General features: G+C 38.1%; 1 protein-coding gene across 4 annotated transcripts; it reads left to right on the top strand.

Annotated features, from left to right (window-relative positions):
- The first annotated feature begins 3,285 nt into the window (after window positions 1-3,285).
- tpd52 (tumor protein D52) lies at window positions 3,286-22,589 on the top strand. 4 transcript variants are annotated; one of them, XM_067500464.1, is made up of 7 exons: window positions 3,286-3,443; window positions 16,315-16,448; window positions 16,967-17,115; window positions 17,585-17,686; window positions 18,847-18,888; window positions 20,068-20,116; window positions 20,663-22,589. In XM_067500464.1, the coding sequence occupies exons 1-7, from the start codon at window positions 3,425-3,427 to the stop codon at window positions 20,783-20,785; spliced, it is 618 nt and encodes a 205-aa protein (XP_067356565.1). In that variant the 5' UTR covers window positions 3,286-3,424; the 3' UTR covers window positions 20,786-22,589. The 4 variants fall into 4 exon arrangements, with proteins under 4 accessions (XP_067356565.1, XP_067356574.1, XP_067356547.1 ...); XM_067500446.1 differs by lacking the exon at window positions 3,286-3,443 and adding an exon at window positions 11,333-11,532; XM_067500456.1 differs by lacking the exons at window positions 3,286-3,443; window positions 18,847-18,888 and adding an exon at window positions 11,345-11,532.
- The last annotated feature ends 2,584 nt before the right edge of the window (window positions 22,590-25,173 follow it).

The following is a 25,173-nucleotide window of genomic DNA, read 5'->3' as shown; positions in this document are numbered from 1 at the left end:
GAGGGAGGGGGCGGCATTTAAAGGAAGATGGGGGTGCTGTTGATCAGCAAGGGGTCTTTTGTGTTCGAAGGCTGCACCCATTTTCCGCACGCTTTTCATCTTTTGACTTTGCATGTCTTCTCAGCTCTTAAACGCTGACTCGTGTGCCCTGCTTTAGTCTTTCCACAAAGCGGGGTTACCTTTATAGTCCTATAGTATTCCTACAGGACTATATTATATACATTCAGTATATGCAGATGAATTATTGGTAATACGCACTAAAAATGCATAGTTTTGCTACATTACAATAATACTAATACACAGAGAAATGGAACCTTTTCGCTCATATTTGTAAGACAAAATGCAATTGCACTGTAAATACATTTATAGTGCACATTTCCAGGCTATCATGGTAGGCTATATATTTTCTGTTTCCATCTATTATCCTATGATATATGTGTTAAATAAAAAAAACAATACAGAGTTGTAAAATAGCCAACATTACTGTGAGTATTACATTCATGTTTGGTCATTAAAATGTGACAGATATCCTCCGAAGACCAGTCAGATCTAATAGCCTAGAGTAAAGTATTTTAACAAATCCACATATATCTTCTGTTTTCTGTCATCAGATTTGGGTCCAGCAGGTGGCACTCTTTCATGTGAACGTGTCTATACTGTATATTACTCCGGTGTGTGTTTGTGTGTGTGTGAGTGTGCGTGCAATGTTCGAAATAGTTGGTTGTATAGTTTCAGTGCTGACCAATTAAGAGCTTTGCAAACATCCCTTGAACAAGAGTGGGATTTAACCCAGGTTTACAATAAAGTTGGGGGTGTTATAGCCCTCTGTAATGGCTCAATTCCCATGTGGTTAATAAGGCATATCAAACTGTGTATCTGTGTAATGCTCCAGTTCATAAAAACACTGGTTATCAATGTGGCTTTACAAATGAATTTGGTAAAAGTAATTATGCCAATGTATTCTATCAGATATTAATTAAATGATTAACTGAATAAGTTTCTGACAAATGTATGTCCTCAGCTAGATAATAACTCATTGACTACTTTTGTAATGTCATTTGGTTAAAAAAAACAATATTACTCTTTCCCAGTAGCCCAGTTCAGTATATAAACCTGTATTCCCGTTCCAGTGATTCCAGTAAGATATATATATACAAAATATTCTGTAAATTTGTTGGACTAACTTTAAACCCCTAGGTTTGCATCAATCCAGTGGTATGTTACAGTACAGTGCAGTGAAATAAAGAACAGTGTAACCAGTAATATAATAATAACAAATCAACTAATGTTTTGTACATGTACATCTTCACTGATATACTTACATTATACCCATATTATAATATATACTATATTAAACATATTGTAATAGAGTTATATATAATGCTTATGGTGCTGTGATTCTTGGGCTAAGAAGCAGCAGGTTTGCAGACCCCTGTAACTTTTTTCAATTTTGTTATGTTGCAGCCTGATACTACAATCATGTAAACTCATTTTATCTCAGATTTTTTAAATGTACACTAATCTACACTACACCCAATAATGACAAAGTCAAAACAGAAATTTAGAAATGTCTGTAAATTAACTGAAATATCACATTGGCCCCAGTATTCAGTCCCTTCAACTTTAAATTTAGCTGAGGTGCCTCCCATTTCTCTTGATTGTTGCTGAGATGTTTCTACACCTTAATTGGAGTCCCCCTGGGGTAAATTTAATTGACTGGACAGGGTTTTTAAAGTCCCACACCTCTCTATAGAAGACCTCACAGAAACAGGATTATTCCAAGGCACAGATCTGGGGAAGGCTACAAAATAAATTGTAATACACTGCAGGTTCCAAAAAGCATAGTGCCCTCCATAATTGTCAAATGGAAAAAGTTTTGCACAATCTCTTCCGAGAGTTGGTTGCCCAGCCAAAATAAGCAATCGGGGAAGAAAGGTCTTAGTAAGAGAGGTAACTAAGAACCCGATGGTCACTCTGACTGAACTCCAGAGATCCTGTGCGGGGATGGGACAAAGTTCCAAATGGACAACGTTCACTGCAGCCCTCCACCGATCTTGTGCTTTATAGCAGAGTGGCTAGATGGAAGCCTCTCTTCAGTGCAAAATACATGAAAGCCTGTTTGAAGTTTGCCAAAAAAACGACCATCACCTGGCCAATACCATCCCTACAGTGAAGCATGGTGGTTGCAGCATCATGTTGTGGGGGTGTTTTTCAGCAGCAGGGACTTGGGGAATGGTCAGGTTTGAGGAAAAGCTGAATGAAATAAAGTACAGAGCTATCCTCAATGAAAACCTGTTCCACAGTGCTAAGGACCTCAAGCTGGGCTGAAGGTTTACCTTCTGTATGACAATGATCCTTAGCACACAGTCAAAACAACACAGGAAGTGACTGTGGCGCAGGAGATAGAGCGGTCGTCCATCAATCCCACAACTGTTAATTCGATCTCCAGCTTCTCTGGTTACATGTCAAAGTGTCTTTGAGCAAGACACTGAACCCTAACTTAGTTGCTCCTGGTGAGGGTTGGCCCCAATTGGTGTGTGAGATTGTGTGATTGTGAATTCAAATAGGTGAATGAGAAGCAGTGTTAATCACTTTGAGTACCAATAGGTACAAAAGCACTATATGAGCTCAGACCATTTACCATTTACTTAGAAACAACTCTGTGAATGTCCTAAAAGTGTCCCCAGCTTCTCTGGTCACATGTCAAAGTGTCCTTGAGCACGTTGAACCCCAGCTTAGTTGCTCCTGGTGAGGGTTGGCGAGCTGCATAGCAGCTCCCCCATCGGTGTATGAGTGTGTGTGTGATTGTGAGTGCGAATGGGTGAATAAGAAGCAGTGTAAAGCGCTTTGAGTGCCAATAGGTAGAAAAGCGTTATTTAAGTACAGACCATTTACCATTTAAAAAATTGTTGGCTATTAGTAGTTTGAGTAGCTTTTAGAAATTTGAAACAGTTGAATCGAGTCAATATAATAACTTTCCTTTTTTGTGAAAGTATCTGCATTTGTTAATATTAAATTCTGTGAACATATAAATATATTATAAATGAAGTTTAGTTTTAACATAATAGCTGCCAAACAACAGCCTATGTGTTTCCATTATTATACTGTAATACAGCTGAAAATCCGTGCTAGAAAAGTATAATTTATGTAAAAAGCTTTATAGTATTTTCAAATATAGCCGTGCTGTGCATAGTAAAAAAAACAGACTCATGACGTGTCGTTGTCCAGCCTTGTAGATGGTTTAAACCTCGTCCACGTGCTTGCTTCTGTTTACACTGCTGCGTGCTGACGTCACAGTTGACCCCACCCCGCACGGCGGGCTGCCTGGCAACCTGACAGAGAGAACAGGAAGGTCTGTAGCTGACAAGTGAGCAACCTGCACACTCTGGACGTAAAACTACAAGAAACAACGCCCTGCCACGCAATGGAGGACACAGAGAAAGGTAAAGAAATTGCTTAGATGTATTTCAGCGACTGTGCTGCGGGCGGTAATGTTTTGAAGGTACCTTTGTGTCACCTGAAAGTTAGCAAACTAGCAAACTTTGCGCAGTGGCAGAAGGTGGCTCCTTGAGAACATATGCTACTTTCCAAACGGTGCATCTTCGTGGGAAAGATGGCAACGATCAGGCTTTTGGGAAAGGTGAACTATTTCTGAGGGATTAACTTGTAAAATTAAACACGGAAGTGCTAAATTATACGGAATCTTATCCAAAATGTGTCTAGCCGATGGGGTTCTGCAAAATATGAACGAGGAAGTTGTCATTTCTTTTTTAAGGAAATAAAAACTAAGGCTTAAAAAACGTGGAATTGTTAAAAAACACACACATTAAACAATTGCTCTTGGAATTGCTCTTACCTGTGCTTGTTTGACAAATCACCGTAAATGGTCCCACTATACATGATGTCCGCCTTTTTTTTTTTTTTACATTTTTCTCATTCCTTTTGAACTGACAAGTCTAGCTTGAAAGAAGCGAATTTGTTTTCTCTACTGGATTTTGTTGGAAGGCTGTTAGATTTGTTAGTAAAGTCATGCAGGCCTAAGCGTATGCGTGGGATTGCTGTGCATTTGAATGCACCACAAGTATGCTATGAATGCAATGCTTGTGCCATTTCAAGATCCTCCCCTATATGTACCTGGGCATATCTGTCGCTGCTAGGCAGACATCTGCTCTCTCATACCTTTACACTTCCGATCGTGTCCCTACTCAGGTTTGTGCACTTGCCTGCAGCTGCATTTCAGGAAAGTGCATTACAAGCAATGCAAAAAAAAAACAAATCTTGAATTTAATACTTTTTTTTAGTGGATCAAATGCATTCTTTTCTTGTATTTTATTTGTACAAAATAAGACCTTGTAATTCTTGTGCAAAGAAAAAAGTGATTGAGGTTGATTTGTTCACCTCATAGGCACAGCCCTAACCTAAGTTCCCATCAGTAAGAACAGACATGTCCCTTCATGATGCTGCATGTTGTATTTTGTAGTGTTATTTGCCCACAGGTGATAAACATCACAAAACACGTTACAAGTTGATTATTCATACTTAATGTTATCACACAAAATTAGATCTAATTTAGTTGGACAGTAATGTCGGTCCTTATGTACGTGTTTGGCTGAGGAAAAAAAAACAACTTTGCTATACAGGAAATATTTGGTTTTGTGTCTTTTGACTGGGAGTATTTCACCCTGATTATTGTGTGTCATGTCTTTTGTGGCTCTACATGTTGCATTATTTGGCCTTGAAAACATAAGTAGAAGCATCTGTTAAGGATATCCTGTGTAGTAGAACAATTTGATTTATTGGTGCTGTCTTTATTGTTTACTGTCACTACTCTCACATTTGTTGGTGCATCAAAAGAAACAACAAAACATTTTGCAAAGCAAATAAATCTGCCAAATAGAAAGCAAATTCTGCAAGTATCATCAAACTCTCCTTTACTGCAGACTGTTGGTGTTGTCACTTGGCAGGAGAAGAAGACATTTTCACCATTCCTAGTTGTAATAGTATTATGGGACAAGATCAGTCCTCTTTTTTTTATAGATGCACTGTCATGGCAACAGACAGTGAAGAAAATTTTATTACGCTACACTTTTATGCAGGTATCTGGGGTAGATGTATTTTGTCACTATTTGTACTTGCATCATTAGTATTTTCCTTGCTAGAGTTACCTTTCTGATTTCAGCCTGGTCATTCAGTAGTAGTGCATTTAATTATTCTTCCACCATGTTTTGTCAGTTTTTCTGATGAACCATTACAAAGCACTGGATAAAGAGATCAGCTAGCAGCTTTTTTGACAGGGAGGTTGCTGTGCATAAATAGTTTGCTTATCATTGGAGCTGTCAGCCAAAGGAGTCTGCTCTCCTCTGATTGTGTGTTTGTTTAGATGACCCATTTGATAACATCCAGTTTTGTCTTCGTGCTTGCTTTCTCCTTCAGATGAATTGTGTTTCCAGCAGTAACTAGAAACTAGACACTGACCTAGGTCACTTTGGTTTGATTTTGAATTTCTATGCTTCGGTAGTCTGGAACTGGATGTTGAGAAAGTTGATTCAGTCAATTTTTACATCTTGAATTTTTTTGTAAATAAGCACATGTTATGGCCTTGTGCTCAACTTGTACTATTGTTTTTCTAAATAACTAGTCTGTCTATTGTTTTAAAATAGCATTATTGTTTTTCTTAGGAACATGTTCCAGTTCAGTACCATAGGTTAATGGGTGTTTTGTACTTCCCCTAAAGGTTTTATTCTAAATTCCCTAAAAATGCAACAGAATATTTCACTCCATATTGCTACTTGTATTGCTACAACCACAAATGTAAATGTATTTTATTGGGATTTTATGTGATAGACCAAAACAAAGTGGCACATAACTGTGAAGTGAAAGGAAATAATAACTGGTTTTCAAACTACTAAAAAAAATATCTGAAAAGTGTGGTGTGCATTTTTATCTAGCTTTACTTTACTCTGAAACCCTTAAAATTCAGTGAAATTAATTGACTTCAGAAGTCACCTAATTAGTAAATAAGAGTCTACCTGTTCCCGGGCAAGGAGAGCAATAATCAGAGAAGCAGCCAAGAGGCCCATGGTGACTCTAAAGGAGCTGCAGAGATCCACCACTCAGGTGGGAGAATCTGTCCACAGGACAACTATTAGTCATGCACTCCACAACTCTTGCCTTTATGAAAATGGCAAGAAGAAAGCCATTGTTGAAAGAAAACCATAAAACGTCTCCTTTGCAGTTTGCGACAGGCTATGTGGGGTACACCGCAAACATGTGGAAGAAGGTGCTCTGGTTAGATGAGACCAAAGTTGAACTTTCTTTCCTAAATGCAAAATGCTATGTGTGGTGGGAAGCTAAGACTGCACATAATCCTGAACACACCATCCCCAATGTGAAACGTGGTGGTGGCAGCATCAAGTTGTGGGGATGGACAGGAAACAGGGAAGCTGGTCAGATTTGATGGGAAGATGGATGTAGCCAAATACAGAGCAACCTTAGAAGAAAACCTTTTAAAGTCTGCAAAAGACTTGAGACTGGGAAGGAGGCCCACCCTCCAGCTGGACAATGACCATAAACATACAGCTAGCGATACAATGGAATGGTTTAGATCAAAGCATATTGATGTGTTAGAATGTTCCAGTCAAAGTCCAGACCTAAATGAGAATCTGTGGCGAGACTTGGAAATTCGTTCTCCATTCAATTTAACTTAGGTTGAGCTATTTTGCAAAGAAGAATGAGCTTTGTAAATCATTCTCCTTCTACTGCACAATTACGTACAATTTTGTATTGGTCTATTGCATGAAATTCTGATAAAGTACATTTACATTTGTGGGTGTAACATGATAAAATGTGGAAAATTTCAAGGGGTATGAATACTTTTGCAAGGCACTGTATATCTGACTTAGAAATGCGTTTTACTAGAATAAAATAATAGTTGTAACATATTGCAGCAGGTTTTAGTAAGAAGTAACTGTTCTAACTGTGACTTAAGAATGAAACAGTTTCTCCAAATTAGAATTTTGTCACCCGGCTGATGAAATAAGAGACAGTTTTTTTTAAGTACAGATTTATAATTCATGCCTGTTTTAGGGTTTTATTTACCTAAAAGTAGTTAAAAGTGAGTTTACTTTCTTACATGTCTGAATATTTTACTGTTACAGTCCAGAGGTTTAGTTTAGTAAAATATGTCTTTAGCGGGGGGTTTATACCTATATGAATTTTGCATTATAAAAGATAGCAATGACTATGTACGTACTTCATCATAATTATTCATATTACAGAACATCAAAATACAACTCAGTACCTCAACAGTTGTCTTTTTCTTGTGTAAATGTAGGAGGGTCCGGGGCTGTCAGCATTCAGGGGTTTGAGGTGGACAATACTGAACTAACAGTTCTCTGTGTTTTGTACAATGCAGTGACTTTTGCTGCACTAATAGCATTGAGATACAGACTGCTGTATAACACCTTATGTTTGTAGTAAAAAATAATACACTGACCATTTTAATCCTCTGCGTTCAGTTCTTGTCTATGAATGTTTTTAATTAAAGTGAGATTTAACTTAGTTGAACTTTTGACTGCCAGGTAGCTCTGGCATAAAAAAAAATAATTACAACATGACACTGTAGAAAGAAACACTGTGCCTTAGTTTCTTATGAAATATAGTAGCTATAAGAATAAGTGCTTGATCATTTATTAGTTATTTGTAATTAACTCTTTGTCAAAGATGCACTAGGTGTAAATGACACCTAATAAACATTACTTTAGGACTGGAAATTTAAAATGGACCAAGCACTACTAACTTTCCCTGTATCATTTGTTTATATCCAAATGAAACAGAACCATGTAGACTCATACACGATATGACAGGTGGGGAAACTGTCCTCAAATGAGGCAAAACCCTTATCAAAAAGGAAGCAGGCTTCTGCTTAGCCTAAGAGGGCCTTTACAGTAAACAGTTAGTTTGGGGAATGTTTTTATATTGCAGAGAGTTTTTTGTCTTATTGGGGCAGTACAGCACTCTGAGAAATGTACTTAATTGCTTTCTTGCTGAGATTTCGAAGAGAAGGTGGACACCCTTCTTATGCCCACATGACAAATGTCATCTGGTAAAGCCATTAGAGAACTTTAAAGGTGGTTGTTGGTGGATTTTGGTACCTTTGCACAGAGCCAAGCTAGCTGTTTCTTCATATTTCTATGTTTCTATCTCTTACCGTGGTTTCCCATTATTGCTCAGAAATGCGTGTGGTATCAACTTTCTCTTAACTATTCCATTAAACAGCTTTTGTAGATGCTTGTGTAAAGTGCTTCTGCAGAGAGCATAGAATAGATAGAAATGTTTGAGATTGTTAAGATGTTGCCAATAAAGATGTGACGCTCTGTACAGTAAGGGGATTGGTTTTCATATCAGTTCATTCAGTGTGACACCCTTTAATCTGCTGCAGTTTTCCCATGATGCATCTCATGGGAACTATCTGTGCAACACTCACTGCATCCCATCGTCCTGTCTCATGATTCTTGTTTTAGGCTAATCATAAGACAGCGTATGCCACGAATAGTAAGTAATTGATCTCATGCTGTGCATCATTATCCACTAAAAAAAGGTTGTTGTTTTTTAATACTGGTTACAGTCTGTGTGGACGACTGCTATGAGTTGTTTTTGGTGCTCATATCAGTTCTTGTTTATAAATCAAAAGCATCAAACAGTCAAATCAAAGAACTTTATGAAATTGAAGTTTCGGTCAGAGAATATTTTATTTTAATTTTAATCACTTTATAGTTTTGTCAGTTCAAGCATACCAGTCATTTTCTTTTTAATATGTGTCACATGAATCCAGTGTCTCTCATGAATCAGTGGGTCCAAGTAATGAAAGGGTGGAAGTAATGATGAGTTCATCCTGTAGGAAGCTCTGTTCAGATTAAGCACTTACTAAGATGCCAAACCACTAATTTAATTTACCTCACTATAAAAGCATTTAGCCATTATATTATTTATTAATGGAATATTCAATTCTAAAGAAGAACTATCTTGGACTTGGAACTATCCATTCAGTAAACTCTCTAGCAATGATGTTGCAACAAAAATGAATAAAAAGACAAAGAAAATCTGAGGAGTGAGCAAGGAGAGGAGCTGCCAAGAAAGAAGTTCAGTTGAGATGCTTTAATCTTGCGCTAACCAAACCTAGATGACTGAGACTCTTCACCGACAGCTGCCAGATTGTTCATTGTTCTTCATTTGGACCCATTGTAGTACATGTGTGCATGTTCACACTTGATAGTTTGATATGAGTGACTGTATGCATGTCACTTCCTGGGCTGACCTTGAAAGGAAACACAGCGCAGTGGAGCCTGACACTGCAGATCAGGGCACAGAAGTTAGCCTGGCATAATCCACTGCCTCTAACTGTCATTGTGTTCATTTTCCTGTCCAAAACAATATCAAGCAATTGCTTTGCCAGATGTCCCTTAAAAGTTTTAAATGTTTTGGGTCCCATTAATTTATAGTCTCTCACGCTGAATATGACAAACCACTCAATGTAAGATTCTATTGTACAAACTGGTGCCTTAGGACTATCTTTAAATCAGTATCATATTTTTTGTGTTACTGTTGGCAATACAGTACACAATGGGGATTTCCCTGTTATTCTGTCTGTACACATGGTTAAGCTTTAATTAGTTAGAAAACTTTAGAATTGTTTTATACTACATAGCAATTAAGGTGGACATTGAAAACTTACATTTCTACACTTTCACATAGTGTAGCTGACTGTGGAATTTGTCCCCAAGAGCTTTAGTACTTCCAGGATGGTGTTCTGTTTGTCTCTCTTAATGCTGGGTATTTCCGGGTAAAGATGACACAGACATGCCTGGCTTCTAACCACAGATAAATGGTGGGATAAATGGAAACTCACTATACAGTACAGAACAACATTCATGTGCATTCATTTTGAAAACGGACGTACTGTTATGTGAGACTTCTGCAGTGACGTGTACTGCTATACTAATAGTTTTTTCCTTTGACTTTTGAGTCAGTATTTTTGAATTTTTGTCTAGATTAGATTAGATTCAACTTTATTGTAATTGCACGTGTTGGATACAAGGCAATGAAATACAGTTAGCATCTAACCAGAAGGACATTAGCACAAAATAATTTACGTACTGTATGTACATGGCTATGATATAGGATGGGTATTAATAAATATAAGTCTAAATAAACAGTAAACAGAATATTATATGCAATGCAATTTTAGTAATTACTTGAATAATCAGTTACGTGATCCATTGAAAGTTATTTGGAAATAACTGGTAGCAGCTTCTCAAATGTGATTATTTGTTTGTTTTTATACATGTTATACATGATAAAAAAAAGGAAATATCTTTGGCTTTAGGACTTTAGCAATTTGAATGTAATTCTAATTTATTAGAAATTATAGTAGTAGTAATAGTATATATTATTTAAGTTGAATTATTTAGCATTTTTAATAAATGTAAAGGCTGTTTGCAGCCCTAGCATAAACAAAAACACTCATAGTGGCAAGTGCAGTACATGCTTTCTTACAATACAGAGTACTATCCCTCAAGTACACACACAATACCTAGTGTTGCCTCTGGCATCCTCTGCTGTCTGTTCTAGCTGACTAGCATTACTATTGCTCCAAACTGGACTGGCCACCCTGGATTAGTGCTGCTCAGTAATCCGGGACACTGCAGATTATGCTTTTCATCCCCACAACTCACACACACACATCATGTGACCAGCCAACCCAAATGGGGCTTCTTTTATTTCATCCTTGGATGACAAAAAGTGAGGGAGGGAGTGTATTAACAACGAGACCCGAGAGTGTTGAAACTGGACTGTCATGTAATAACACTGCAGGACCAGGATTGCTAACCGTGTCTTGTATCTGAAAAGAACATCGATTTCACAAAATGTTTGAAGGATGGACTGAAAACTGACCTTTGGGATTACGGTGGACAGGAAGGTTGGGGGGGGGGTGTGAGTGTGCAGAGTGTATGTTCCTGCTGCAGCAGTAGCTTGAAGGTACAGGTAACTTATTAACAGCAAGAAAGGAGCAAATGGTTGACAATTTATTGGCCTGATCCTGAAATCAAAAATGAGAAACAAGCTTTATTAAAGCTTTATTAAAATTAAAAATTTTTTTTGATCACCTGAAAGTCAATGCAAAACCTCCGCCCACTTACATGTCCACACTAGGACAGTAAGTGTGCGTCTGTCTGTCTCTCACACACACTCCAAGAGTCCAGGAGGCTGTAAACAAGGAGACACACAGACGGTCAGCACGCGCCTGGATCACATGCAGACAATCAACATTTGGCTGCTGTTGCTTAGATAATGGGGGTGGCAGGAAGGTGGTGGTTGCTCTGACCAACAACACACAGCAGGCTGTAAACATGGAGTCTCTGGAGGAATACCACTCTCCTTTTGATTTTGAACAAGGAGTCAACTCCAGCTACCTCTATCTCTCCCCAGCCTATGGTGACACGCCACCCAGCTCTCCAGCTGTCAAAACCAGAGGTAATCACAAGGAGGAAAGGGAGCGGCCCTGTGGAGTGTGTGTGTGTGTGTGTGTGTGTGTGTGTGTGTGTGTGTGTGCGTGTTCATATGTGTATATGTGATTGCGCGTGCATGCAGGAGCGGGAGGGAACAAGTAATAATTTGTTTTCATGTGAGATCAGCGTTTGCATAATTTCAGGTTATTTCCATTTAGTTTTAAGGCATCTATCTTTCAGATCCTTTCTTACCTTCTAAATGTTATTAAGTTTATTTTCTGTGGTCTCGAAATTCATGAACTATTTTTGAAACATAGCCAAAACATTTTGCCTTAAAATTTAAATTCAAATTACTTTTATATGTGTAAAAACTTACTTTTGCTGAACCCCACCTAAGAAAAACTGGTACCCTACTATCATCCACTCAAATGATTACTCATCAAATTTCTACACTGCCAAACAATACAACTGATGTTTTTTGGCTTTAAAGTGCAACTGTTACACTTTGGAATTAAAATCTACTACTATAAATATTATTATTATTATTAATATCATTATTATCATTAAAGTTTAAAAGAATTGTGCGAAAAGAGCCAAACATTGCAATCCAACATAAATGAGTGAATCTGTGAATAATTTCCTAGTAAAAAAATTCTATGAACTTGTGTTTTTAAGTTTTGGAATACAGCAAATCTTTGTTTTTAAGATGATAAACAGTTGTTTATTTTTCAGTTACTAAAAAGAAAGCTATGTACCTCTGCTACACCTCTCCTCCAATGTCAGATGGGTTGAAAGTGGATGATGGGTGAGACATGCACATCCTGAACAATTAGAGACACAATCATTTTTTTTCACATTCCCACTTGGGGGCAATTTAGAGCTACCCGTTAACCCAATGTGCATGTCATCGGATTGTGAGAGGAAACCAGAACATCCCCAGGAGACCCACGCAGGCACGGGGAGACCATCCAAACTCAACACGGAAAGGCCTGAACCTCCTTTCTGCATGGACCATTGCTAACCACTGCCCCACTGTGATGCCCTTAATATTGGGAAATTTTCTAATTTAAAAAGTTTTAGGGAGAGAAGAAAAATACAGTTTCTATCACATTTCAGAGGTGGTTGAGTTCTTCAACATCATGTCTGCTTGTTTTGTTCTTTTGTCCTCATCGGTGTCCACTTATACTTGCAAGTTGTTCTGTGTTCGGCATTTTATTAAGCTCCTGGACTTGTTGGTGAAAGGCATCATTCTGTTGCTTCAAGTTAGTTTCATCCACTTTCAGTAAATAATTTGTAAACTTATTCAGAACTTTTTCATTTTGCCTTTCGGTTCTCAGGTCTCTGTACTTTGCTTGTATCAGGTTGTTATTCTTTTCTGAAGCTAAAAAGCAAAACTTTCCTCTCCAGTTCCTGTAGTAGTTTCTGCAGCCTGCTGTTACAGTTGATGAGTGTATTTTTCTCTGTCTTCAGTGACTTAAAGTTAAATTATAAGACTTTCAGATTTTTGATGTTCTCATTGAAATTCTGAATTTTGTTGGTTAGCTTTAAGCTATCTGTCTCCTCCTTTAATGTGTTGTACCTTTGGACTTCAACATTTAGAAGCTTTCTGTAGGTCTCAATATACATTTTAATCAGGACTCTTCTCTGTGACAGCATGGCTTTCTCCTCAGCTTCGGTAATGTCCTTTGAGGATGTAACACTCTGGAGTTGAACATTGACATGCTTGACTCTTTGTGGAAAGATTTCATTGTCTCTCTTCAGAACATCAATGTTGACCCTGCCTGCACAAATCACCCAAGATCTTTACATTGTTGTATTCTCTGTGGAGGCCCTTGAGTTTTCCCTGTAGGACACTAGTTTGATATTTCAAGGCTTCTTTCTTTTTCTTATTCATATTATGTAAAGCTTTTTCATTCTGACGTGCTCTGCTGATCCCCTGAATCTTATGTTGCAAAGCCTCATGCTGCTGGATAACTGCTTCATTCTCTGCCTTTGCAACATTCTAATCTCCTGTGAATGCTAAAGCATTCCCTCCTAGAAGATTTTTTTTTTCTGGGAGATGGATTGTTTCAGGAAGAAGCAATGGGTAATGGGTAAACCCCATTACTAACAAGGTGTCCCAAATAGTGGCTGGTGAATGTACTGTATATGGCTCATAGTTACAAAGTTGTGATAGTTTTTCTGTAATCACAAGATTTATTATCACAGTAAAATACATAGTTAAATGTTCCCTTTTCAGGCATTGTACAGCTTTATTCCTCATGTCCTTAATTAGTCGCTATGGATTTGACAGCATTACAGAGTTTGGTGGTCATGGTGCAGAACATGTTAAACTAAGAGGAAGTGAGTTCATAGTGGCAGTTGTGGGTGTGTGTAGTTTTCTGCAGCAAGCCAAGCTTCTGTCTATAGCTTTTAAATTGCTTTCTTGCTCTCAGCATTTACAGCAGGACAGCACAACTGTTGTTTGTGTGCGGTTACCTCCACAATTGCTACCTGCAAATAGATCATATCAACATTTTCCATAGCAGTTTATTCTCACCCTGAGGTGGTGCTGGACTTTGACCGCTGTCCTGTAAAATCTGATCAAAGTAGTACCTCATAGGGATGGGGACTTGTCCTGTTAGTGACTGAATCACAGTATTATTATTAGGGGAAGTGTTCATTACACAATTTAGCCTTTGTAAGCAGGTGTGCACCTTTTTACTCTGTGTGTGGGGGTGTTGTGTGTGGCACTGCAGTATCAGAGATGTCAACTGTAAGACGAGACAGCGAGAGATATGAGGGAAACAAAGCTTGAGGGCAGATGAAGGATAACACTTGAGAGGAACACTGTGGGTGATTTCCGGGCTGATATCTGAAATAAAAATTTCCTCTATATTTTCAACAATTCTTGTAATGTCCACCTCTGTTTCCTCTGTTAAATTGTTCAACACTGATTTACACTTGGATTTCTCACTTCAGCATGTTTAGACAAACAAATATTTGCACTTGAGACATATCCAATCAGCTCTTCTTTTTCCAGCAGTATTAGGTAGGTGTTAAAATGAGTAATGGAACAACCCAGCTCCGAGCTTTTGTTGACACAATGTGATCGGGAAGCTGAGAAATGCTATTTCCCCAGCAGCTCTCCAGAGAGTTCTGAGAAGATTCCGTTGGAGTCTTTGTAGGAGGATATATTGCCAGGTTCTTGTGATTGTGGTATCTCTACCCTCACCAAACATCTAACTTTCTCAGCTAAAATGTTTTTAAAGCATTTGGTCCTTGGGAGGGGAAGAGAAAACTGGTGCCAAATGATTGGAATGAGGTGGGAGGAGAGGATGTGAGGTCAGTCGAGATGTTCAAGTTTCACACATCAGTAAAAGTACCTAATAGTGTGTCCAAACAGATTTGATGTGACATTCATTTGGCTCAGTTACTTGTTAAAAAAAAGAAAAGCCTAAAATAATACAAAATAATACTGTTCTACTCACTAATGGGTGTGGATACAGGTGCAAAAGGTGAAAATGGCACGACTCTTCAACCTATAGTGTAAGTTATGGCTGCATATTTGCTGAATAATGGATTTCTTTTGACAGAGGCCTTTTTTACATAAGAGTGTCAAAGGCAACTTAACATCTCATATCTTCTTTGTCTAATCACAACAAAAACTTCACTCTAAAAATGACAGTTGTATGCAATGCATTGTACCGGTCCAAGCCATATTATCCTGTCCCTCTCAGGTCCCAGCAGATATTCTAGTGATTTTCTTTGCAGTTTAAAATCACTGATTTAGTGACAGCTTTTCTAAAGAAAAAAAAAAATTGTCATGCTTGCTGTGATGTTATTATTCGGTTTGAAATTGTAAGGTCATGCAGAATTCATGGAAGGGGGGGTCCAATTAATTGTTGTGAGGGCGACATCCAAAATTCCTGGAGGGTCTGGTGGGCTACCGTGAAGGGACAGTGGGCAGTATTGAAAGGACATTTTACAAGACCAATGCTTATCATAAAACAACTCACAGGCCTTGTTTGTGTCCGTTCTCAATTTGCGTTTGAGTTCTCCCTACGTGTCATTCTACTCCTCAGCAGTTCCTCTATTTAATCTCCTTCCCCTTACAGAGTTTTAATGAGCCCCTGAATTTCTACTTTAGGACAAATAGGCTACTGTTCCATTTTTGTCTTTGATTCTATATTTTGAAATGCTAAAGAAAATAGAAAAATTACACTTTGGGGCTTCTTATTCCAACCAAGTCATGCCCCAGAACATGCTTGTCCGCTGTTGTCCTTTTGAGTGACAGATCCTAACAGCCCATCTGCTCTTGTGTTTTCTCACATTGTCTGAGCGAAGGATGTCTTCATCTATGTCGTTTGTATTGACGTGCTGCTGCTCCTACCCAGCACAGCTGAGTCAGAGACAGTATAATCAAAGATGATAGTGTACACTGTACACTGCATGCTGTATATGTGTGTAGAGTGAAAACAAGAGGGTTTGTACAAGATGAAGTGAGTTTTAGGCTACGGTACTGTAGAAATGAAAGCACGTGTTTGTGATAATTTAAAATGTCTCCCTTTTGGCTGTGATCAGTTATCACATAGTACTGTTAGTCTTTACTGTCTGGTATTTTTTACCTATTCATCTACTGCCAGCTTCCATTCTTCCCCTCATCCATTAGCTTCAATTCAACAACCAACATCAGCCTCTCTTCTCATGCCATCTCTTCTATGTCACACAGCAAACACGGGCACCTACTGTACACGTAAACATGTTTTCAGACACTCGAGAACATACACGCCGACTAAAAATAAAGTCTTTTTACTTTTTCTCCAAGGCTCCCAGCAGCATTCAGACTCAGTGCCAGAGGTGGGAGAAGATGCAGTGATGTCTGAAGGTCCCTCACCCCAACCCCAACCCCCGCCCATGACGGAGGAGGAGCGTGAGGAGCTACAGGAAGAGCTGGTCAAGGTCAGGAGGGATCAGGAATTAAAAAGGTCATGGTTCAGGGAGTCGGTATCAGGTGATGAACATTACCTGTTGTTAAGGAGAACTGCAACAGTGGAACGGGGTTATATTATACATTTGTGTGTGTGTGTGTGTGTGTGTGTGTGTGTGTGTGTATATATATATATGTGTGTGTGTGTGTGTATATATATATATATATATATATATATATATATATATATATATATATACAGTACACTTACACCACTGAGAATGCTGTTTTCTAGGCTGTTTTACTTTATACGTGTGGAGGTTTTTTTAATTTCCAACAATACATTATTAAAAAAAAGTCACAATTTATAGGATGAAAACCAGAGAAAAGCAGAACATCCGCACACTGGAAAATGTTTAGCTTCGACTATTATGCAAATGATCAAAATAGAAGGATCAGAAATTATTTCTATTAATCAATCAATGATTATTAAATAAGATTGAGAACTTCATATGTGACTTCAGTGTCTGTGTGTGTTGTCTGTGTCCAGGTAGAGGATGAGATCCAGACTCTGTCCCAGGTGCTGGCAGCCAAAGAGAGGCAGCTGGCTGACATTAAGCGGAAGCTGGGCATCACACCTCTCAATGAGCTGAAGCAGAACATTACCAAAACCTGGCAGGAGGTTACCACTTCCTCTGCGTAAGTTCTCAGACACCAAAATATGGTGACCTTTGACCTGAAAGCTCAGCGTTTCACTTCTTACTTGCTTGTGAACAGGGACCTCCAGGGACTTTATTATCCATCATTTCTCCAAATGATGTCACATTTCTGCGCACAGTGTTTACTTGTTTGATTTTGAGACATTTGTGTTTGTCAAGTGTCAGCACTGTTGAGAAAAAGGTACTTTCTCATCTGAACAACTGGGGGAAAAAGACGTCAGTGCTCTTGACAGACTGCCTGTGGCCTACGTAAAAATGTTTGATGGGTTTTACATCACAGGAAATAAGCAGCATTCTTATGCTTTGGGGTTTTTCTAAAATGAAAAATACATTCAAGTTCAGTTCTGACCTTATTGCCACCCCTCAGTCTTTGATCTCTTCTTGTCTGTTTTCTCCTTCTTGCCCCTCACTCATCCCTCACCCTGCCTGTCTCCTCTTCTTTTGTTCAGCTATAGGAAGACATCTGAAACATTCTCCCTGGCAGGTCTGAAGGCCACGGCAGCTTTCTCCAATATGGGCTCTGCCATCACCCGGAAACTCGAGGACGTCAGGTGAGACTGTGAGGAGACATCAGTGCCTAAGATGTTAAAGGCAATGTTGTTTTTTATAAGCACCAAATCTTTAAAATCTTTTTTCAGGGTACATATAAACTCTCAGTCTGCAGTTGGTAGATTGCAGTCTTTTGCTAAAATGCTTGTGTATCAAAGATTGAATAGACATTTTCTTTCTTTCTCTGTCAAATGTTTTTTGAAAACATGTCATTTGTGGTCTGTGAAACTCAGAATAAAAAAAAATCTCTTTCTATTTAATTTTACATGAACACAGATTTGAAATTTTATTATCTTTTTCTATCTGTCTACAAATGTTTTGCACACGATTCCCTAACTGTACATTGACCCCATTAGTTACCATTTATAATCATTTTGGAAATGTCCAGCCCTAATTAAGATATTTTGCTTTCTCAATGATATTCTCCTGGTTAAAAAAATAGATACATAATGTTAGTTATTGGAATGAATTTCTTAATAAGATGTTCTCAGATACTTACTTTCAGAGAGCCACACAAACCTTTCCCAGCTAATTTTTAATAGTTCTAGTTAAATAAGGTTTAAAAAGCAACAACAGATTGAGATATGGCTTTAGTTGATTCCCCCCAGATCCTAATCTCTCTACTGCCCTGCCATCCGTCTCTCTGGATTAATGAGTTGCAAACAAGGTTATTAGGCCCCTCAAAGCTTCAGTGTGCTGAGAAATGCAGCCTTATGTATAAGCCTGAACACAGATCGGGTTTGGGAAGGGGTGGGGTTATGAGGAGTGGCCTAACAAGGATCAGAAAGGGTGTGTGTGTGTGTGTGCGCTTTGTGTTTGTTTTGTGTGTGTGTGTTTGAAAGGGTGTGTGTGTGTGTGCGCTTTGTGTTTGTTTTGTACGTGTGTGTTTGATGACAAGATGTTTCCCCATAAAGCACAGGATTAGCACATACCCACTGTGCTAATACACAATCAGTCTTAACGGAATAAAGCTGATTTATAGGATTTGAATACTGGCTAGAATCCTTCATCATTGAACATATAGTAGATAAAAATGTAGAGTAAGTTGTCCTTGAATATCTGTGCCATTTTTCCTCTTCTGTTGGTTTTCTGTATAACTGTCTTTACTACGTTAAGATCACCACTAATTAAACCCTTTCTTCTTCATAATGCTGTCGGATAGCATGCGCTCATTACAACACTCGGCTAGTATGCCTGTCGTGAGGTAAGGGAACCCAAAGTAGCTTGTGTAACACATAAAAAGAGGTAAAGCTCTTTTAATGCAACATAGTGGAAGCAGGAAACACCACTTTCTTGTACTTATTTTACGTTGCACACAGGTTTGTGTTTGTGTAGCTTGAGGAACAGCCACTTTATCAGTGAAGCTGCAGGTTTAATAATCTCACATAGCCAGGCTGCTATGTCATCATTCGTATAGATGTCCAGAAAAAAATCGTCTCAAAAACACCGAGATAAAGCACCGATTAGCTGAGTTTGAAACACCCACACTCAATAATGTCCGTCATTTCTGCAAGAGTGGTAGGAAGTTATTTTGTAATGGCACACCACTGTGTCTACACTATGTGACTTTTAGCTCAGTTTCTGCAGGACTCGTGTGGGTCTGATGTGGTCAGCCTGTCTGTGTGAGATTAGACCTGCAATTCACAATTATTTAAATTAAAATTGTGTTTCTCATTGAACTGATTTGTGTGTTTAAAATGTTAGAAAGTCGTGAAACATGTCTGGGAAAACCAGAAAATATTTATATTTTAAAGGCCAGAGCTACTAAAAGTGTTGTCATTTTTACTCTTAACATTACTTAATTTGTTGCTGCTTATTTAGTTTTGTCTATTCCCTTAATAAATGACAAACCCATTGAACTGTCCATTAGATCACTGCTTCAAAGGGGGAAATAGTTCAAATGTATGTAAACCTTTTATTTGACAAAAAGATGGGACACTATGTATCAGTGATCCTGAAGAACTACAAATGCTCTTTAAATAGGACCTTTTTAAAAGATACATTCATTGTAAGTTGCACACATTAGAAAACAGCTCTTGCAGTATTAATAATTTTGGTTTTATATGAATACCAACCTCCTCTTATTCTTTTTGTTTCCTGGATTTTCCTTTTGTGAAGCATCATTTTAGCAGGACAGAAAAGAACGGGGTCACTTTAGATAGTACAGCATTGTGTCTGTTGTGTATCAGTTAACATGACGTCTGAAGGTGTGATTACAGTGGGAGTCCTGCTCCTTCCTCCTTTTGAAGAGGAGACTCATCTGCCTGTTCATTGTTCAAAATCTTTGTCTGAGTGCATGTTGGATCAGTTTAGTTTAGCTCCATCTGTGATCTTGTCACCTACTCTTTTTTTTTTTTTTTTTTTTTAATTTCTCCATTCACAGGAATGCACCAACTTTCAAGTCATTTGAGGAGAAAGTGGAGACACTGAAGGTAAAAGATCAACAGTACTTCAGGCCCCACTGTGAAACATACACTATTGAATTTTTGATCATGTCATATTTTTAAAAAATTCATAGCTTTATTGAATATTCTTTTAGGTCACAGTGAAAGGAAAAGGAATTAGCTTCTAACTTTTAAAGTGTCTGGTGTTGAAAAGATGCCATTTTGAGGCAACGGGACAGAGCTAGAATGTTACAATCAGATGGAAAATAAAAAAGGAAATAAAGACAAAATAAGTGTAGCAAAAATAATAATGCAATCTACGGTTAAGTTAAGGTTAAGTTAAGGTTACCCAATGAGAGCACTTATAAAATTGGTCTGGTAACACCACACCAATTTGTTAGAGAAGGACTGTATTATGTTTTCTAAAAACAATTTACAAGCTAAATTGAAAAGACGTATTTTAACCGAAAGAGGATTTAAGTTTTTTTCATATTAAATTAAATCGACATTAAATAAACACGTCTCACTAGAGACTAGAGTTATTGGAGTAAATAGACATGTTAATCGTCCTCTTCTTCTTGTCCCTTTCCTCAGACCAAGATTACTCCATCAGCATCAAGCAGTATCGAAGGCGATCAGGACAGCAGCAGCCCATCCACTGAGCCTTTGGTCAACCAGCCGGAGGACTTGCCCTCCCAGGAGCCGGCGACACACTGACCTGTCTAACCCCTCCTGACCCCGACTCATCCCCCCTCACTTGACCCTCTGACCCCTGGACCGTCAGCACTTGCCAGTTAAACTCCTTCGTGCCAGTCTCCTTTCATTGGAACCAAATGAGTTACTCCGCCCCAGCCTTCCTCTTTTATCTAATTGTCTGACCTTTTTGTCTGACCAAGCGCTCTCTTGTTAACTGGTGTGGAAACTGAAAGCATGGGATGGGTCCAGGCATGTGGCCTTGTGCTGGCTGTACAGTTCTTGAGTCTATTCTATCTTGATGTGGGAGAAATCTTTCTTACTGTATGACTTTCCTTTTCTCTGACACTCCTTATTTCTCTGCCTTTTTGCAAAGCTCAGACACCAAACATGCTACTAGTCACATGCTTCTACACTAGTTTGCGTGTAGAAATTTAAGTGGGATTAGATAATTTACACATTATACATATGCTTACTGCTTCTGCTTAGCTCCTATAATATGTTAGATTTATGCATTTGTGCCATCTTGGGGACATTCTTGGGTTACCTTGTTAGGGCCAATCTGATTTCTGTTTTCTGAGTTATATTAAATATTGAACACCATAAAGTAGTCTAACACTGTTCAGAAATATGAATGTATGCCTTTTTGTGTCATATAAGTACCACAGTTTGTATAATTTAATACACAAACACTGTCCTGAGCTACTACGGAGTTACTCACTGACTCTGAAATAGATATTTCAAAGCATATTTCAGAATAAAATCCATCTCTTATGTGGTCTCAACGCTTACATAGTTTGAGGAAAATAACCAAGATCAGCAGAACAGAGGCAGAGCTAATACACAGTCAAGGTCCAGCCTTGACCTGAGGTGAGAGCAAAATAAATCTCTCTTCCAGGGCCAGAATCAATATTTTAGCACTTGTCCATCGTTACCAAGCCTACACAAAGGAAAGAATACTGCAGTGGATGTTATCTTGCTCCATCAATAAAATATATTATTGTAATAGAGGACATGTACCTTCATTTATTTGATAATGTGAAAACTTCCTTTTTGTGCAAGTTTTTAGGAGAAAAGAAAACATTTTTCTTTTGATAGTGTCTTGACAAACTATAGTACAGTGCAGTATTTGCTGAAAATGCTGCTTTCACACAGACCAAATACCTTTTTCCTAAATGTTAAATATATGAATATGGTAATATCAGCATTACATTTCTAATCAAAGAACTATTTTCTTGAGTTTGCTTAACAATCTAAAGCCGCTTCATGATTATATCATAGAAATATTAAATCAATGAACAGTTAGTCTCATCAGACACTTTTCTAGTTGACTAATAAGCACTGAGCTACAGATGGCGGTTAAATAAAAACACAGCCAAGGTTTCCCTTGGTACTCAAATGGAGGACATTTTACTCTCTGCTGGGGCACATTGAGCAGTGTTCCCCTTTTGGAGGATGACTGGCTAAACATAAAACCGTTTCAAATGTCAGGGATTCAATTGGCCACCCGCAAAGTGTGGCTTAGTGTACTGGGAGGCACCACACAAAAAGGAGTGATAAGGGGGATTTCTCACCAACCATGACACACTGTTTGCTCTTCTGCGTAAGCCATTACAACATAGGTGTTTTAGCAGTGCAGTAGGACTGTTTCTCATGTCATCATCACTTTCTAGCCATGACTGATATCACTCAGTATCAGTTAGCCTTTTATGTCCAACATGAGGGTTTGTGTGTATTCAGAATAGTATAACACATGTGTCATTTGTTTTATTCTTATTTGGAACAATGGATTAAAGCAATGCACTCTAATTAAAGTACTTTAAAGTAACCAGACTGTGTCAACTCTATCTATAGAGTGAGGGGGTGAAAATGGGAATTGTATTTAACTTCAAGGGGAGTTCCACAATTGCTAAATGTTATTTTGTGTGTGGGGGGTATTCTTTGGAAGGATGTGACATTTCAATTTGTCTAAAAGGAGGAAAATGCATGTGATTGACTTTTGAGTGAGCAAAAAAATGTGACTATATGTCTGCGGTGAAGCCTGAAAGAGATCGAGGACAAAACTAAATCTCACTCAGCTGCAGTGTCTCATTCAAACACAAGAGGGCACCAAAAGACAAACTGCGCATACTGGCTTTATTTTTCTGATTATGGGGATTCTTGTTTTTCAGTTTGGCTGCTGCCTCTTAACTGACAAATAGTTAACAGCTGGTGGTTATTATATGTAGAATAGGTCATATTTATGATACTAAGGAGCTGAATCCAACAGAAAAAAAACTTTCTACTAAAGTGTGAAGTTTCACAGGTTTTTTACAATTCCCAAGAGATTTTTGCTGTGATGAGGCACAGCGAAGCAGAGTTTTTACATGTTAAATATTTATTTAGTGACAAGTGATGTTAAATGATTAAAAACACAGAGCATTAGGCTTTTAACATACACATAAGTTTAAAAGAAGAGAAAAGGCCTAAAGGGAAGTGCCAACATCCTGTTAATTTGGTTTCATAAACAGAAGTACAAATAAAATTCACCATAGTGATGTGGTTTATTAGTTGCAGGGAAAAGTCAGTTACTTGTTTTCAAATATTCCAGTTTGAAGTGACATGTTTTGTTAATCCAACAACTATTAAAAAGTAAAGTTGACAGAGAATGGTGTAAATTAATTCAGTAAAAGTGAAAGCTTCATAATTCCAAGGCTTCTAATGTCCAATTAAGTGGTGTAATAAAGAAGAGACGTTCAGGACAAGTAAAATGAATCCTCTGATGTGAAATCTGTAGGTTCTTTAAGTTTTTAATTACTAGAACATCAGAGAGTATCAAAACAAAGACTTGTTTTATGTTATTAAATAAGTTAATTGTGTTAAATGTTTATATGCACAATATATTTTTTCCCCCTTCTCATTACTGGAGACACGGAGTCATCATACCTTTTAATTTGTGAGCACGTTTTTTTACAATAATTTGTTTCTGCTGTGAATTTTCCTTCAAACTCAGCAGAGATAAGAAAAGACACGGTGACAGCAGCTAACAAACAGCTGCCAAAAAATCTTTATTCAGTTATAACCAGATGCCTCCAGAGTCCTCTAGTCACACAGATAACTCTGGAGATGGTCTCAACTGTACACCGAGTCAAACAACAACAGCACCAGAACGCAATTTGCCAGTAAACACCATTTACAACAAGAACAATGGCAGTTTCTACACATAGAGATTGGATAAGAAAAGAAAACTGACACAGGAGTTAACAGTCAGTGTGCATTGATTCTTCTCCTTTGAAAAATCATCATATATTCTTAGAATTCATTTGATAATATTGTGGAAAAGACTTTAACAAAATGTCATTGGTGCAACAGAGGATACTATAAGTGATAGAGCAGATACATATTGCATGTGCTTTGTGTGTTAACAATAAAGAATCCATACATAGGTTCAGTGTGTGGCACTGACAACTGCTTGTGTGTATTATGATGCAGTAGGCCTGCACCGAAAGAGAGAACATTCATTTCAAACATGGCTTTGTGTGTGAGCTACGAAAGCAAAAAAAAAAAAAAAAGTTTTCAGAAGAGTGTTCGTGTGTGCATACAGTGAGAGCGTGGATGTACAGTTTAAAGGAATAGTTTGACAGTTTGGGAAAAAAGCTCTCTAATTTGTTTGTTTTCCTTTTATTCTTAAAAGAAATTCATGTTCAGTCCTGCCCGTAGTCTGTGTTAAATATGAAACTACCAGTGAGCTGAGTTTAGCATTAACACTGTAAGCAGATAAATTATTAGTTTGTTTCTGTCAGACAAGAAAACCACCTTCTACTACTTCTACTGCACATTATAACACATTTGTTTGAACTCTACAAAACTGGACATACTATAAATTTTGGAGACACGAGTAACGCCATTCTTTGTGCTAACCCAACTAACGGCAGCAGCTTCATGTTTACAGAATTTACATAAGAATGATCAGAAAAACAGCAGGAAGATGGTTCAGCGTACTTGTACTGGTAGGCCAGTGTTGTTGCATAAAGCAGCCTGCGAGGAGCAAACCGGATGCTGGTTTTAACAGTAGCACCCTCACAGACGTGAGTGGATTCTTATCTACAAGTAACTATCAGCAAGTCAAATTGTCCCATTTCTAGATACTTCTGGGTGGATTTCTGAGCTTTGGGACGGTTTCCTCGTTCTTACCATATGACAGCTTGTGACTGTAGCTTTATATTCACCGCACAGACGTGGGAGACTCAATCTTCTCATCCAACAAAGAGCAAAATCGAAACTATTAATTTAAAGTGCAAACTCTTTTGCGTCTGTGACGTTCTCTGCAATGACAACACAAAACAAAGATCTTGCATCCTGGCATTTGTGGTACAGCTTAAAATCCATTTTCTCTCTAACTTTGGTGTCCTCAAAGCCAGGTCGTGCTTTTG

Source organism: Channa argus, chromosome 1 (assembly GCF_033026475.1).
Source record: "Channa argus isolate prfri chromosome 1, Channa argus male v1.0, whole genome shotgun sequence".
NCBI classification, from domain to species: domain Eukaryota; kingdom Metazoa; phylum Chordata; class Actinopteri; order Anabantiformes; family Channidae; genus Channa; species Channa argus.
This window is presented reverse-complemented; position numbering and strand designations above follow the sequence as displayed.

What these genes read in the sequence shown, in the direction of transcription:
- tpd52 (XM_067500446.1), top strand. Translation starts at nt 11,409, where the DNA reads ATGGAGTCTCTGGAGGAATACCACTCTCCTTTTGATTTTGAACAAGGA. An exon ending in TCCAGCTGTCAAAACCAGAG is followed by an intron (nt 11,533 to 16,314) that starts GTAATCACAAGG and finishes TTTTTCTCCAAG; the next exon opens with GCTCCCAGCAGCATTCAGAC. An exon ending in TACAGGAAGAGCTGGTCAAG is followed by an intron (nt 16,449 to 16,966) that starts GTCAGGAGGGAT and finishes GTCTGTGTCCAG; the next exon opens with GTAGAGGATGAGATCCAGAC.